Raw genomic sequence first — 17487 nt, 5'->3', positions numbered from 1 at the left:
CTCTTAACGCCCAGCGTGGGCAAAGAGCTAAAAAAACCTCCTGAACACACACAGTCCAAGTCATAGTGCCAATAAACAGCCCTCAAGTTCACCTGCATCACACTGCCTCCCTCCGAACTGCCCCTCAGCGCCCTGAGGCGAACGCGGGCACGGAGCGAGATGCCCCCGTTTCCCCGCGGGCTTTGAAGTAACCGCAGCCAAGCGTGAGATTGCATAGAAATGCTTTATTATGTTTATCTGACCAAAGTAATTAAAATAAGGCATTCCGGGTTAGATGTAAACATAGAGGTCAGCTGCTGCACAGTGAGCAGGTATATGGCAACAACAGCAAGTGTCAAGTTCTGCTTCTCAAGGGGAAATACAAAATCAAAGCTACATTAATATTTTTGTTTATTTGTTATGAATACGGTTTCTCTCGAGATCTGCTTCTGAAAAGCAAGGTTTGGATTCAACACAATGGGTTCAAGCCTGAAAGACCAAGCTACCCAACGTTCCAGAGATAAAATTGCCTTTCACTACCACAGCTCTTGACACCCAGAGAACTATTCTGTGTTATAAAGACATTTAAATTTTAAGTTCATTAAATATTACATATCCTGCATGTGAGCACACTGTTATTACTAACATGTGCTTTAAGTGTCACTTCCTTTAAAGAACATTATACAGCATATTTGTTTTACTTACATTCTCATGCCTGATTTTATGCCATATATTAATATAGAAAAGGATTCTGCAAGACTCTGCAAAGTAGTAAGCATCTGCCCTACTTGTCACTGACAATGTCTCTAGCAATAAGTTCTTTCATTATTTCATTGGTACCACCATAGATTGGCTGAACACGGGCATCCACAAAAGCTCTGAGGGAGGAAAAAAACAAAACAAGAAAATATTACAAACCACGCCTCAGAATGACCATGCAATTAAAAAAAAGAGAGCATTTATCTTTAGAGATCCCTCTTTTCAAAGTATACGGGAGGAAAAAAACAAAACAAGAAAATATTACAAACCACGCCTCAGAATGACCATACAATAAAAAAAAAGAGCATTTTATCTTCAGAGATCCCTCTTTCAAAGTATATTCTTCCCATTGATAAAGTAGTGCTTATTTTCTAAGAGGCTTCAACTACCTGGAATACTACAACTTTCCAGGGTGGGGTGTGCCAAACCAGGAACTGGGTCAGCACCTCTTCCCTGTTTGTTTATAGTGTAAAGTCTCCACTAGTGCCTCTAATTAAACAAAAATATAAAGCCCTATAAACCCAGACTCCTGCTACTGCTCCACTCCCAATTCTTGTTCCTGCTGACAGCACACAGGACGATGACAGAGCTTTTCCATCTCCATTCTGCTCCCTCACACAGGAGCAATGTGACATTCTCTGGAAATCTACTTATTAATGGAGCACAGAGATAATAAAACCCTGTGTGGGGAACTACTGTACACACAGACAAGCAGGGCTCCAAGGACACCCCAAACTGGCCTTTCTTTAATAAGACAGTGCAGATCACTCACAAATTACACTCTATGAAAACATGGAGGAACAAGTTATTTTAAAGCAATATTTCATATTCAACGTATTTAAAATTTAAATAAAATTTAAACCTCCTCAGTTAAAAAAATTAGTTTCCTTATGACAATGCACAGCAGTCTTGTATTTACTGCTGTGCATTGTTATTACCACCTCTTTGATATATTTAATGAAAACAGCACAAAATCTCTACTTTGTGTGTAACATGGTTGCACACAAACTTCACAGGTAATACATGAGGATATATACAAAAGCTCCATAAATGCCTCTAAATGGGAATGGCAAATTTCTTTTTCTACATATAAATCTCTTAATGTTTTAATTTTAAAACGTGTAAAAAAGCTGAATGTAGCCAGTCATGCTCTTGATTTAATTACTTGATACTCAGTGGTAGAAGAAACATGTTTTCTTCACCCATATGCATTTAATTTCAGATAGAACATAAAACCAGCTCCCCTCATTTCTACTTTTTATAGTTTTGCTTCTGTTTTTTCAATTAACATTTTCTTCTAAAAAACACACTTCTGTGAAAAAAAACAAACCAGACAATAATAGCTGAACAGATTTTGAGTTATTTGGAGAATCAAACCAAAACCTTCCCGCACACATCTGTACAGTAGATTCCCTTTATATTAACCATGAAAAAAGGAACATTAAATCACTACTAACACTAAACAACTAACACAGGGATGCAAAGGAAGTGCTTATCTGACTTTGCTGGCAATGTTTCACCAGACCATCTGAAATGTTACACTTACTTGGCAATTGGATACTCCCACATGTACCCCCATCCTCCGTGCATCTGTACACACTGGGTAGCGACGCTGTTTTGGAGATCAGAACACCTGAAATGGCCAAAAGGAAATTTGATTTTAGAAGGACATCATGTTGCAAAAGATAAAAGGTTCACAAGACAAAAACATAACACGATTAGTAAGAAATAAATACTGTTCAACTGAATGCATTAAAGGTTTGTTCCCTTTATGGGACAGCTTTTGGAGAAGGAAAGGTTTCAAAACAGACAGGCTTGTTTACCTTTCTCACAGGCCAAGAGAATCCTTTTGTGAAGCAAGGTGATACAGTCTCTTTTCTTACCAAATCACTCAGCTTGTCAGAAATTAACAATAAACCAGGCTTCCCCCCACCACTGCCATTAGCAAAACACCAAGATACCCTTTGAGCATAACCATCACCTGGGCATAATTTATTTTCTGCAATAAACTTTCCCAATAGCCTTTTGTGCAATAGCCTTCAATTCTTAAAACACACTGTAATTCTCCAACAGCATTTTTGACAACAAAATATGGATTTAATAGCAAAAAAAAATTGATTTTTTTTCCCAGCACTGGAAGATCAAGCTATAGTTATAAGACACGAAAAAAAACACTTTCTAAGCTTACAGCTTTCAGTGACAACAGAAGAAATGAAAATGAAAAGTTAATTGCTTCTTCTGGAATAATGGTCTTTTCCCCAAACCATCCCCTCATTCATTTAAACCTTTACAGTTTATGATACCAAATGTAATTCTGCAGCTGTGAGTTACTGCAACTGTCTTTCCTAAATACATTCTCAAATTCAAAATTTCAGGTATGTACCACAACCTGTCACCACAAGAAAAAACAAACCAAAACAACCCTACGGACCTTTTCCAGATAGGAAAAAAGAGATGCACAAAACAGGTTTTTAATTCCTTCAAAGCTCTAACTCAAGTCATTGACCATACAAAAAGCTTAAAGGAAAATTCAAGACTGGAGAGAATGTCCCAATACATTAGGGAATAAAGCAATTCTACATTGAAGCATTTATTTGAGTGTTATGGAAGGGTCACAGGGACACCACTGGGGAAAGAGGAAATCCCCAACAAATCATGATGATAAACAGCTGTGAAAGTGAAGGATTTTCAACAGCCTTGCTTAGGGAAATTTGCTGAGGAAGTGAGTCTGCATATCTCAGCTGGCATTAGTTGCTTCTTCCTCCTCAAAATGGAATGCTTCTGCTTCTGTACCTGGTACTTCTAGGTAATCACTGCCAGGAACAGAACCCTTCCTTCCACTGCAAATATTTCTGTTCATTTCCTCTATGCTTATTTTGAAAAGCCTAAAAACTGTAAGCATGTGTATCTTCCATAAATTTCTTTGCTCATGCCTCATGTGCTTTTTTCCTCCCATCTTTGCAACAAGCTGTAACTATACAAATTCATGTACCACTACCTTAGATGTTTCCAGTTGTTTTGCTCTGCTAAAACTAAATTAACATATGACACCACCAAGGACAGGGTGAGGGAGAAGTAGTTCTGGACAATATAGGAAAGCACTGGTCAGTTTCAATTACAGCAACAGCTGTAGCCAACTATTTCTTCCCAAAACCAGAGAGCTTTGAAAACTGGCTAGGTGAAACAGCTATTGTTAAGTAACATTAACTAAACAGTATCATAGAGCTTCAAATATATTTAAATTTGGCTCCAAATATTCAAATTTTGCTTAAAAAAAAAACCAACAAAGCCACATACCCCACTAAAAAACAACAAAGAAAAGCAAGAAAATACCCAACAACAAATTGCTAACAGTAAAATGTAAATTTTGGTCTAAATACCAATGGAGCACTTGCTTTTAATTAAAGCTAAAGCAGAGGCATGATCTTGTTATTAATGGAAGCCTATTTTAAAAGTAAGCCTTTATTTTGAAATTGATCTGGTTGACCAAACTTAGTCCTCAGTGTAACTCTGATTTTTGCTGCCCACATCATCAGAGCTAAGACCATACAAGTGACACCCCCAGATGAGTGGGAGCACGTACCAGTACTTGGCCATGGAGGCTGTGGCAGAGTCCAGGCGTTTGTCTGCGTGCAGCTGCAAACAGTTGTCCATAAAAGCTCGGCCCACACAGATCTGAGTTTTTATTTCGGCCAACCTGTGCTGTACTGTCTTGTTTTGGAAGAGGATGGAGAGGGGAGAGGAAAGAAGTACAGTGCAGTTTAATACTTTAGGTAGAAAAGGCAGCATTTTCCAAAAGGATTGCTGTGAGAAATCACTGTTTCAAACTTTGGCTCTGTACATCAGAAGACATCATACTTTTCAGACAATTATGTATTCACCAGTCCTGTTAGACAAAGTTACTGCTCTTTACTTCTCAAGGTCAACTCAAAACACAAATGTAAGAGAAAAAGCAAAAGAGAAAGGGAAAACAAATTCCTAGAGAGCACGTGGCAGAAGGCCCAGAGCGCTCTGTCACCCTCTGCTCCCTCTGGCAAGGGAATGCCCTTTCACTCTGCAGAGCCATGAACTTTCCCAATTAACAACATTTCACCATCTACTGAATGCTTTTTCTATGTATCCTTCAGAGTTTAAGCTACACGCAAAGAAACTGAAGCAAAAAATAAAATTAATTTCAGAATATCAAAGTTTTTTAGCACTGAGTTCTGTCACATTGATAAAGAGGTTTCGATAGAAGAGGTAAAACCCATCATAAGGTTATGTAAAACCAAACCAGGCAGGCATTCCACCATCTTCTTGTAATTCTGGTAGGAAGAGGATAAAAACATCACCCACTAATAAAAGTTCTTTCTTATTTCAGTTCTAGAAATATGTATTAAAAAAAAATCTTGCTTCCCTTGACAATAAATACACTGGACCAGTGTACCACTACAAGGAAAGAATTCATTTCAAATGCTGTGATGTGGCATGACTAAATGAATTAGCCCAAGGCAGAGCTCTAATTGGAAAGGATTATTTATAATATGCACACTCAAGTCATCAGCAACAAAAAAATGAAACTGAAGAGATATGCAGAAATTAATTATTTTGGCAAAAATAATATATTTTATGAAATTTATTGTTCACCTGCTGGTGGCCTAGCCTAAAAAGGGAGATTATTTTGGAGACCTCTGCACAGTGAACTACTACAAATAGGAAGCATCCCCTACCTACATTTAAACAAGTTAAAATATATTTCTTTTGTGTTTTAGCTGCACAGTGAGCACACTATCTGGAATTACAGATTCCTGAAGTTTAACTTTAAAAACTATGAAGATCATAATCCCCTGAAGGATATCTAGCATTCCAGCCTCTAAAAGTTTCAGCTCTGGTGCTCTTCACAACTAAAGATTTGAGTTTGTCAAACAAAGTCTCAAGATGCAGAAATGGATTTTTGTGTTGATTATTTCAAAAGTATATCAAAAAAAGAGGCAGCCAACATCTTTAGCCCATAAGAGTCAGCTCCATCCTATAAACCAGACATAGGCAGGAGCTTGGCCTCCTTCAGCCCTAACAGTTTATGTCCTTGTCAGGAAAATTGTATTATAGCAATCCTGTGGAAAGCAACATCTATTTTATGACTGCAGCTAAAGAGCATAGGCACAAACACCTCAAAATTCAATTACCTACCCCCATCAGGAGTGAGCTCTGCCCACAGAGAATCACCCAACAGTTTTACACACAGCCACACAAACACCCAGGCTGCTGCAGGCTGAGGAATCTCATCACAACAGTCATGAAGCACCTCCTCAGCACTCGGGCACCAGGGTCACTGCTGGGAGTCCCCCTCCTCCAGGAGCAGCCAAAATAATTTTTCTGCAATGCTCTGTGTGCAGAGAACACAGCACCTGCACAGGTTGCCCCCAGGATTTCAGGCACAGACAAATTCAGGCAGGTGTGATGGACCCTGTGATTAGCACCTCTGGCAGGAAAATGCAAGCCTCAGATGAACAAGGGAACCTTTCTCCAGCTGCAACAAGCAGCCAGGATACTTCCTGCCTACCTATTTCCCCCTCAGAAGCAGCACTGCTGGGAGGTTACCTACCCAAGTCATAAAATACATACATTAATGCTTTCCTGGTGCTTCTTTAAAATTATTCTTTTTGCATTTCAAAATTTAAAAACAGGCAGGGAGGTAAAACCAAGCCACAAGGAAAGCTTTGAAAATGACCCTTTTAAAACAGCCCAGTGATTTTCATTTGGTCACCACTCCTCATGCACAGCTGTACAGCAAACACACACTAGAATCTGCACACAAGGAGCTCAGTTCTAACTCACCTGCAAATGTGCAATTGTCTTCCCAAAAGCTTTTCTTTGCCTCACATAATTCCTTGTTTCTTCAAACATGAATTCACAGCTAGCAAGAGCCATATCAGCAATTAGCAGTCTTTCCTTTTGAAACACAAATTACAGAATGCAGTTGAGTTAGTCCTACATTTCTCCACATCAGATGCACAATTAGGACACAGATGTTCAGTGCTGTTCATTAAGGGAGTGGGAGCAGAAGTCACATAAAGTATCAAACCAGACATACTGCATTACTGAAATTAATGAGTTGGACAAATGCCTTGCTGTCTAAAGCTCACTTTTAAGGCTTTACTGGCATAATGCTCCATCACAATGACTCAAAAAATAGCTACAGATTGACCACAGGAATCTTTCTGACTGAAAAAATTACATCAGATTCTGTTTCAATTATTGGCTTCCACTGCTCAGTTTAAACATCAATTCTATTTAACAATTTCAGTAGGACAACTCTAGGGGTATAAAAAAGCCTACAAAAATGGCTTGTTTTTCTGTCTTCACTGCACAGTGAAAAACAAAAACTAAATGCAGAACAATTTTTTTCTGGCAACATTGAAACAGTCTGATGCATTGCATTGAATCCCACTGCTCATGGGGACATCTATTTAAAGCATTACAAGATTTCCTTTGATCAGGTTTTGTATTTACTCACAGTATAAAATTAAAAAATATGATCCCTTCCAAATGAGGTATGTCATAGCTTTGACACAGCACAGACACCCTTTGGAAAACAACATTGCCTTCTTGTCCTCCAAAATAATTGCAAAACTTAATAAACCGACTTGTAAAGCAGCAAGGTATTTTGGCAGCTAAACAGTTTCTTTACTTTGTTATATGAACAGAGTTCCATGTAACTTTAATATGGTTCTACTTGAAGAGCTAGAACAGCAATGCTTGTTTCTTGAAAGAGAATGCCAAATCAATCAGAGATGTCCAAGCTGTACTTAATTTACTAAGCAAAGTGCTTCCATACTAGAAGTACACAAGAAATCTGTGGTATGTTCTTTTTAATACACTGCCCTCAGGTTTTTCAAGAGCTGAGTTGCTGATTAAGGGATCTGAGTGGCTGAGTGACCACAGTCCCATCTGGAAGGGCCAGGGTGGCTCTGGGGGTTAAAAGGCTGACCACAAGGACCTTGTCTTGACCCTACCAGCCTCTTGGAGTCTCTACCTCATCATCACTGGAACTCAGGAGTTGGTAGTTACATCTTTGTTTTTCTTTATTTTTTTCTATCTTTTTCCCTTTCTTTTTCTAATTATCTTTTCATTGAACATTTTGGGCAACACAACATCAGACAGGTTTAAAGGTTGCTAAGTTAAACACACTAAGTTAATGCTAAGGCAAGTGTTTTATGTTAACTGGATACTGCACTACATCCTTTGTCCAAGTTCCTTGATTTTCTACATTTTGCCAGTAAACTTGTATAATTTTGACCTCCTGAGAATATCTGGTCGCTATTTCTCCTGTGAGCTTAACCCACAGAAATGTTCTGGGGTTTTACAAAGGCTTCAGCAACCCAGGTGGCTCACCACAATACATGAACTTCACAACTAATGACAAAGTCTGTCTCTGCATTCTTCCTGCAGACAGCAAACACTCACATTCCTTTTACCTGAGGCAGCTCTGCCATCAGATAGTAGAAGCCTTTGTTCTCTTTTCCAAGCAAGGCACTGGCTGGCAACCGCACATCTTCAAAAAACAGCTCTGCTGTATCCTAAGAGGATTAGAAATGCAACAGTGAGTCTGACATTTTCATCCCATTAAACTAATTTTTCCCTATTGTTTTCTTGCTATTGTGCACTTCAATTTGAAATCCCAGATTTAGCCTGGAAGGATCCTCCAGAAGTCATCTAGCTTACATCCTACTCAGAGCAGCTCCAGAAAAACAATCAGCTGAGGGCCTTGTCTAGTTAAGCTTTCCAAAGCTCAAAAAATGAAGGCTCAAGGCCTCTCTCAGCCCCTGTGCAAGTATCCAACTACTTTCCTGGTTGACCTTTTCCTAATACCTACTAAGAATTTTCCTTAATGTAACTTGTCTCCTCTGCCACTCTCCTCCTCAAAGAAGGAGCAGCCCCCCAGCATCTCTATAGCTGAACACATCAATAAATCCCTGTTCTTTCAGGCTTCTTCCAAGTAAATGGATCCAGCTTCCTCAGCCTCTCTGTACATCACATGCTTCAGACTTCCAGAGGTAAAATCAGGATACATTACATTGCATGTTTGTGCTCTGAAGTCTAACAACTAGAACAGAACCATAGCTCCATCTTGTATTTATTTAGCCAGGCATTAAGTGGGTGTAGACTTTCTCCAAATCCATTGCATCAGAGGTTGCATGAACTCACTTGAGCTTTCAGGCCAATTTTGTTAAGTTTGCGTCCTTTGATGAAACCTTTTGTTCCATTTTCCACCAGAAAAAGGCTGATCCCGTGAGCAGGGGATCGGGCCTCCCGGTTTGTAACCGCAACCACGATCACCACGTCGCTCATCCAACCATTAGTGATGAACACCTGCAAAAAAAAGTAATTCAGAATAAAGCAAGGTGGATAGGGGTCAGAAGAGATCACCAAGTAGCAGAAAGTAAAATTACATTGACACTTTCAGAGGTGAACTGAAAGGCAAGGTTCAAGTGTCCAGAAGAATTTCAAGTTTTTGATATTAAGTGTTTAGGAACAAGGCAGACATTAATTTGGGAAGTATTGTGTGGGACAGAACTGTGAAGCTGAAGAATGCACAGATCTGTTTCTTCTGTCTGTCCCATGATAAAGAAGGAATACAGCATCAAATGTAGGTGTTAAATAAACACAGCGATTCTCTTGTCTAGAAATTAAATTATTTAGGCATAAGACTCAAAACTATCAATGGCTTCTTGCCCCAACTGTTCACTATTATCCTGCAGAACAACTCATGAGCCTGTCAAATAGATCCATCTTAAGTCCAGCAAAAGGAAGTTTTCTGTCCTGTGTGGCTTCAAATGAGTGGCATGAGCACCTTTTTAGCACCTATGCATGTATATCTGCTGGCACACATTGTCACCACTGAAATTCTGCTAAGACCAGAACTCTCTATCACTACTATGTTATCAGCAGCAGTACAAAATAAGATTAAGACATTTCACAGCTTTCAAAAAAATGGCCTGTTGAACCTACACTCCCACTTCAACACCATTTCTGCCTTCTTACTTTTCATTATGGTAATGAAAAAACTGCTTTGCCCCAACTTGACAACACAGTGATAGCATCTGATGGAGCTGTTTTGGTTTTTTTCTAACAAGCTCCTGAATAAAGATTCCACAGCTTGCATTGTAACAACACAAGTTTTTACTCAGGCCACAGATTTCACAGCAATAGTGTATATATTTTATTGTTAAACATCAGTACTGAGAACCATACTGCTCATACTACACATAGCACATTTCTCCCCCTCTCCTTCACAGTTTAAGGGTAAATAAGCCTTTTAATAGGCTTATTTTAAAGCTACAAAAAAACAACCTAAACAAACCCTCCCATAAATCAGTTTGTAAATTGCCTGCAACAGACATTTCAAGACCTATAGAAAAAAATCCCACCTACAACATAACCAAGAAAAAACCCAAACCAAAAGGACTGGCAAACCCTCCCATAAATCAGTTTGTAAATTGCCTGCAACAGACATATCTCAAGACCTATTAAAAAAAGTAACTGGAAAAAAAATCCCACCTACAACATAACCAACAAAAAAAACCCCAAACCAAAAGGACTGTGAGGAGATGCTGAGAGCAGTGCACATCCTGCTGCATTCAGCTCCATGTGTTCAGTTCCTAAAGCCCACGAGCAGTATGCATGTCAGTGCACTTACCTTACTCCCATTAAGAATCCAGTCATTTCCATCTTTTTTTGCATAAGTCCGTACTCCCTGCAAGTCACTGAAACAAAATTCAAAAGGTCCTTCACAAAACCATTCCAGAAGCTGCAATTTGTATCTTGGATTCCATCCAGTACAAAATAAGGTAGATTTTATACCACCCAGACATGGGCTCACTGAAAGAATAGTGAGACATCATGAAATAGCTGAGTGTAAGAGAAACCACAAGCAGGGTGTGGAAAAGGATGATAAATCCATGCAACCCTGCAGGAGCATGAGGTCCCATTTCCCCATCCCTGCTTGTGGGAGGTGGTGTAATGCAAGCACTGACATCAACAGGTCAGCAGCCACTTACACAGTACACCTCAGACAACGAATGGCAGATAAAGCCAATCCTCTTCACAGTCTCAATCCTGATCAGGAGGCCCTGTGAAAAGCCATGAGCAACATCTGCCACTTGTAGGAACACCACACCAACAGGTTTTGCACTTCACGTGTCCCTCTCTCTTTTGGAAACTGGTCAGATCAGCAGTGTCTACTCCAAATGTGCTGGGCAAGGAGGGACATTTCTCCGAAAGGATTCAGAGGAAAGAAAAACAAGGTGTTCTGTCCTACAGAAAAAGCTAATAGTAAAGCCAAGCCTCCTTTACCAAAGTATGTAATTTCCCACTTTTTTTCTCATGTTGTAAGTAAGTATCCTCACATGCAAGCAAGTTGACAACTACAAACTCAGACTGCAGAAGCAAATACAAAGCATATTTGTCCACAGTGGGACAACACAGGAATGGATTCTGAGCTACTATCCTGAAATGACAAAGCTGTAACAAAGTAATCTGTAACAGGTTTTTTGAGTCTTATCCATAAAGTAGGATAGTCTAGTCTGTAAAGTAACTAACCAGAAGGCTCAGAATGTTTTTAACTGACAAATCAACAGACAGCAAATAATGTTGAGACCACTGTTTTAGTATGTGGCTTACCTGCCAGCCCCAGGTTCTGTCATGGCAATAGCTCCAATGCACTTGCCTGCAACCATCTGGGGGATGAAGTGTTTAATCTGTTCTTCAGAGCCATAGTTTGCAATGTAGGGCATGACTATATCTGAATGCAGGCTGAACCCTGGGCCTGTACAGTTAACATACATCCTGGAAAAAAATAGGAGGGGGAGAGTTCAGAAAAGAGTCCTACCAAAGACTTGAACACTGAACTTGCACCATTACAATACAGAGACAATAATGAAGAAAACCCCACTACACAGAAGCTCAGAGATCTTTTATCATTATTTATAGAAGTTAATCTCACAGCCAAATGAGTACATAAGTTACCAGGCTAAAAAAAACAAACCTTCCCCCCAGTCACAAAGCCAGTGTTACTCAAACAATGATCCAGAATGCTTAAAACAGGAGGCATTTACACATATGTAAACTATCCATTCCACAGAAAAGATAACATCATTTTCTGTAAGCAAATGTAGGCCACAATTAGGATAATTTATGGGAAAAAAAATACAGTCACAAACAATATGATCATTGACACTCTTCCTGAAGCATGCAGTACTCACTGCTCCTCCCAGACGATGGCTGAGGAGAGAATATCTGCTCCAATGCCTCCATGCTTTTCAGCAATAGCAACACCCAGCAAGCCCTGCTGTCCAGCTTTCTCCCAGAGCTCCCTGCTCACTTGGCCATCCTTCTCCCACCTGTGGAACGAACACAAAGCCAGGGTCACACACTGAACCCCCCACGTGCTACTGCTTATCACTGGAACACCAGCAGGCAGTGTGAAGGGACACAGACAACTCTGTGTCACAGGCAAGAAGCAGTGGCTTAACCACAGAGTTTCTAATCTTCAAGTGCACAGATGACACTGGCATTGCGGGGACACCATCTGCAAAACAAGTCTGAACTCCTGCTTCCAATGTGTAACCTGACAAGATCTCACTAAGACTTGTTATGACTCTTACACCAGACTGGGATTTAGGCAATTTAGCCCCAGCCATCTGGATAATTACAGGCAGGTCTTTATCCTCCTAACACTCCATTTATAAATGTACATTTAGCCACATAAAAAATGAGTATAACACATGAGTATCTTTCATCAAAGATTTCAACTCTACCAATGAAAAATGCTTTAAAAGAGCCAAATGATACCATATTAACTTTGTACAAAAATCTGTCCCTGTGCACTTCTTATGAGTCAGTACTCTATCTTGGTAAATTACTGCTTTAAGGTACTTTCACATCTGTGTAAATAGATAGTTAAGGTTTATCTGCTGACAGACAGTTTGCCAACTTTAACAGCAGAGCAATCACCTATTCTTGGAAAATTAGTGCCTCTTTATGGGGTTTGCCAACTCATTAGGGATGGCCATTAACGGTCCAGGTTTTCTTTTATTTAAAAATGCCTTTATTTTCTAATAAAAATGATGTGGTAAACAGATTATATCAGAGACATTCCTCTGACACACCTGTGTGCAGCAGAGCTATACCACAGCTATTTACCTGCAGTTAATCAAGGATCTTACCCTACATATAAAACAGAATCATAGAATCACAGCCACATAAAGAATGAGTATAACACATGAGTATCTTTCATCAAAGATTTCAACTCTACCAATGAAAAATGCTTTAAAAGAGCCAAATGATACCATATTAACTTTGTACAAAAATCTGTCCCTGTGCACTTCTTATGAGTCAGTACTCTATATCTTGGTAAATTACTGCTTTAAGGTACTTTCACATCTGTGTAAATAGACAGTTATGGTTTATCTGCTGACAGAGAATTTGCAAACTTTAACACGACAGGAATCACCTATTCTTGAAAAATTAGTGCCTCTTTATGGGGTTTGCCAACTCATTAGGGATGGCCATTAACGGTCCAGGTTTTCTTTTATTTAAAAATGCCTTTATTTTCTAATAAAAATGATGTGGTAAACAGATTATATCAGAGACATTCCTCTGACACACCTGTGTGCAGCAGAGCTATACCACAGCTATTTACCTGCAGTTAATCCAGTATCTTACCCTACATATAAAACAGAATCACAGAATGGTTTGGACTGGAAGGGACCTTAAAGCTCATCCAGTTCTGACCACCTTCCATGGGTAGGGACACCTTTCACCATCCCAGGTTGCCCCAAACCCCATCCAACCTGGCCTTGACCACTCTATGGGGTTTGCCAACTCTTTAGGGATGGCCATTAACGGTCCAGGTTTTCATTTATTTAATGCCTTTATTATCTAATGCCACAATTCAAAAATGATATGGTAAACAAATTATATCAGAGACATTCCTCTGACACACCTGTGCGCAGCAGAGCTATACCACAGCTATTTACCTGCAGTTAATCCAGTATCTTACCCTACATATAAAACAGAATCACAGAATGGTTTGGACTGGAAGGGACCTTAAAGCTCATCCAGTTCTGACCACCTTCCATGGGTAGGGACTTTGGACTGGAAGGGACCTTAAAGCTCATCCAGTTCTGACCACCTTCCATGGGTAGGGACACCTTTCACCATCCCAGGTTGCCCCAAACCCCATCCAACCTGGCCTTGACCACTCCCAGTGATGGGGCAGCCACAGCTTCTCTGGAGAAGCTGCTCCAGTATTTCAGCTAACTCACAGAGCTTTTGCTCCTACACTGGAAATCTTAAATCTCTTTTTACCATCTTTGCTTTCCCCCAATCCCCACTTGCAGGGACATTCCTGTCCCTACTTCACCCAGCACCAAAGCTTCTCCTCCTCCCAACAATCCACAATTGCATTCACTGACGCTACATTTGTCCCTTCACCTCAGCCCAGACAATTAATGTTCTGTGCCTGAGGCCTCCTTGATTCCTTGAAAGGTGTGGTTTCCTTGAAAGGTGTGACAACACAGTGGTTCATAGGCCACTGAAGTGATGCAAGAATAGAAGCTGAACTTGAAGCCTCCCTAAGAAATTCTTGTGTCAGCAAGATGGCAAACAGGATCTTCAGCAACCTCAAGCACAGCCAATATAAGTCCCCAAACCTGCCCTGGAAGTCCTTCCAACACAAAATGAGGGAAAACATCTGGTTTTATGGACAGATACGACTGTGCAGTCATACTAAGAAATTCTTGTGTCAGCAAGATGGCAAACAGGATCTTCAGCAATGCAAGCACAGCCAATATATGTTCACAAACCTGCCCTGGAAGTCCTTCCAAAGAAAATGAGGGAAATCATGTGGTTTTATGGACAGATATGACTGTGCAGTAGAAGAGCATATCACTACAAGGTTGTGGTTTGAGGACAAAAAAAACCAAATTGTCACCAAGCCTCCTGCTGCTCATTCCTGCCCCAGAGCCATGATGTTCCACCCACACAACTGAGGCTCCTCAGCTGTTTGTGGATACACACTTGAGCTGGGTCAGGATCCTCTCATCTAGCAGGGCAGCTTCAGAATAAGCCCTTCACTATCCCTTGCTGTTTTCACATCAAGTAAACTAGAAATTGCTTAAGATGCTACTACAGCTTGACACTTTTGGTTCAAAACCACACCCTGAGTTAATTTCTTTCCTTTTCACCACTAAAATGTGATTGGATATGACTAAAAGAAGGGCTCAAACCACCCTCCAGGTGTAATTCAGTGGAATTGCAACACTTCTACTCTGTACAGAAAATATTTCCACAGAAACAAAAAATAAAGAAAGTCAAAGATGTTTTGTGCAAGTTTCTTGGCAATGCATAATTCACCTCACCATGCTATAAGTACTTGCATGTAGCTACAACATCTACTGCAACACAGTAAGAGATGATCAAAACCTTTTTCAGTGACTACTTCTCAGAAGTGTGGGAACTGAACTGTTCCCCAACTCTACCCCAAAAATATCTGTGTCAGTTAATCCTAGAGGCAGGGAAACTTTGCTGCAACTCTGCAAAGTGCATTTCTCTGCTTGTGGGCCTAATTTTCAATTTTGATTATGTATGATTCTCCTTCATGCATGACTTTCACAGGTTGTTTTAATTTGATAAAATTGAAATAGAAAGCTTGTATATGAAAACTAACAAACTTGATATCCTGTTCTATCAGAAGAAACACTGCAGAAAGCATTTTGGGGAAAAAAATTAATATTGGCAAACCAAAATGTTTAGGAGGTTATCTTACTCTGCATGAAAAGGCAGCACTTCTTCCTGAAAGAATTTCCTGGCACTCTCCCTGAAGATATCATGATCTGATGAGAAGATCCTCCGAGTGCCTATGTCAGTCAAAGTTTTAGCAGAAGATGGCTCCAGGCGCTTTGTGCCATGCTGCTCTGTTTGCAGAGGACTGGAAAAACACAAATTAATGCATCTGTTAGAACAAAGGCACCCTATTTGCATAACCCTTTGAAAAGGGAGGAAACGCCTGTGTTATTAAATACAGCTCACATCCCAATTCTGGCACACCATGAGGTCTAAAGGATGCCCATAATAAATACAAAGAAATAACAAACACTGCACTCCACTGGACTATTAATGCAGGTAAAGCAAGGCTGGTTTGTTCTTAACACTTCAAATAAATTAAAACCAATAATAATACATATACAAGTAAAATAATAAAATTACCCTAATGAAAACAAAAGAATACATCAACAAAAAAAATAAAACCTGAAACTAAATGTCAGTAGTAGAAACCACAAAAGGAAAGCCTAATTATGAAGTAAGAAAGAAGGGGTTATAACACTTTTGTAGGGCTTTGGAACATCAAGGATGACATACTACTTTAAGGCTGAAAATGAAAATTCACTTCTCATATTTGTGTATTGGATTCATTGACTTGCTTTTGCTGTATTGTCATTAGCGATGAAACATCAGAAACTTTAAGTACAGAGCTGAGTACATGGAAAAGGCATTCACTTTTCCTTCCCCAAACTATTCTGTTAGTCTCTCAGGTCCTCTGCACACCCTGTGTAGTACTACAGAACTCAGCTGAGCCTATGCTTATTTACTCTGCTACAGAGACAGAAGTCTTTATTTACTACCACGTGTAGTTACTCAGGCTCTGCCAGTGCAATAATCCCCCTGAAACACAGACTCACGCCAAACAATACTTGGAAAAAACAGGATACAGCAACTTGCTTGTTGAGTACTTTGTACCCTCAAAGCCAGGCACACAGCGACTCTCTCAAAAGCTCCACCTTATTTTAAAAGCCGTTTAAGACGACGCTGAGTTTTATTCAAGCCCAACCTCTTGTTTAATTGAGTCACCCAGGGAAGGGCCCGGCGGCTCCCTTCCTCTCACACCGGGAAACACACCGGGAAGGTCTGGGAAGGAGCGATCCCACTCCTGCCCTTCTGCTGCCGCCCGGGGGAACGCGGTGCCCGGGCAAGGTCGCGCCCGCTGTCACCTGCTGCCAGCACGGGACCCGCCGCTCCCGGCAAGTGGAGCAAAGGTCGGCACATCGCGGGGAGGGATGGATGGATGTGCCGGGGCTCCCGCGGCTCGCCCAGCCCCAGCCGCCTCCTGCCACGGGGGCACGGCCCCACATACCGCGCACCCACACGCTCCGAGCACACGCCGAGGAGCGCGCACAGACCCGCACCGAGCGGACAGCACACACACACACAGCGCCCAGCAGCTCGGCAAAGACACTCACGCCGCTCTTCACGGAACCCAAGCTCCCTCACGGCTGGCTGCCTTCCGCCCCAGCGCTGCCCACCACGGCCGGTCCCGCTCACCTGGGCTGGGCGGAGAAGGGCCGGCAGCCGGCGGCCCTCAGGAGGCCGCGCAGGCGGAGCAGCCGCGTCGCCATCTTACGGTCCGGGGCGGGACAGGACAGGGCGGCAGCGCCGCCGGAGCCCCGCAGTTATCCCCGCTCCCGCCCACCTACGGCGGGAAACCTCTTCCGGGCTGGGGGCGGGAGCACCGAAACATCAGCATCATTAATATTTTTCTAGTGTAGCTTTGCAATCACGCCGTGGAGGGGAGCGGGAGCAAAGCCGGAGGAAGGGGTTGTGCGCTGAAGGCGGCTCGTGTGATGGCAGCCGGTGTGAGGGACGGGCCGCGGCTCCATCTTTCTTCTTCTTTCCCCTCAGGAAAAGGGGGTGTTCCCCAGCAGGGGCGGC

The 17487-nt window shown here is 41.3% G+C and overlaps 1 protein-coding gene across 1 annotated transcript; it reads right to left on the bottom strand.

Annotated features, from left to right (window-relative positions):
* Positions 1-204: 204 nt before the first annotated feature.
* On the bottom strand, positions 205-17258 carry ACADL (acyl-CoA dehydrogenase long chain). The gene is made up of 11 exons (XM_039728721.1): positions 17101-17258; positions 15548-15709; positions 11982-12119; positions 11401-11565; positions 10418-10484; positions 8926-9090; positions 8196-8297; positions 6556-6669; positions 4322-4449; positions 2285-2371; positions 205-857 (listed from the first exon to the last, which is right to left on the bottom strand). Exons 1-11 carry the CDS (start codon positions 17172-17174, stop codon positions 764-766), a joined length of 1296 nt encoding a protein of 431 aa, XP_039584655.1. The 5' UTR covers positions 17175-17258; the 3' UTR covers positions 205-763.
* Positions 17259-17487: the final 229 nt, after the last annotated feature.

Source organism: Passer montanus, unplaced genomic scaffold (genome assembly GCF_014805655.1).
Source record: "Passer montanus isolate IOZ18808 unplaced genomic scaffold, ASM1480565v1 scaffold66, whole genome shotgun sequence".
Classification (NCBI taxonomy): domain Eukaryota; kingdom Metazoa; phylum Chordata; class Aves; order Passeriformes; family Passeridae; genus Passer; species Passer montanus.
Note: the sequence above shows the minus strand (reverse complement) of the source record. Positions and strands in the feature narration are given on the sequence as shown.

Bases quoted from the DNA above. Each gene is read 5' to 3' on its own strand.
- ACADL (XM_039728721.1), bottom strand. From the start codon at position 17,174: ATGGCGACGCGGCTGCTCCGCCTGCGCGGCCTCCTGAGGGCCGCCGGC. The intron at 15,710-17,100 runs GTGAGCGGGACC...GTGTTTTTCCAG, and splicing joins CCCTTCTCCGCCCAGCCCAG to TCCTCTGCAAACAGAGCAGC. The intron at 2,372-4,321 runs GTACGTGCTCCC...TGGCCATTTCAG, and splicing joins GCCTCCATGGCCAAGTACTG to GTGTTCTGATCTCCAAAACA.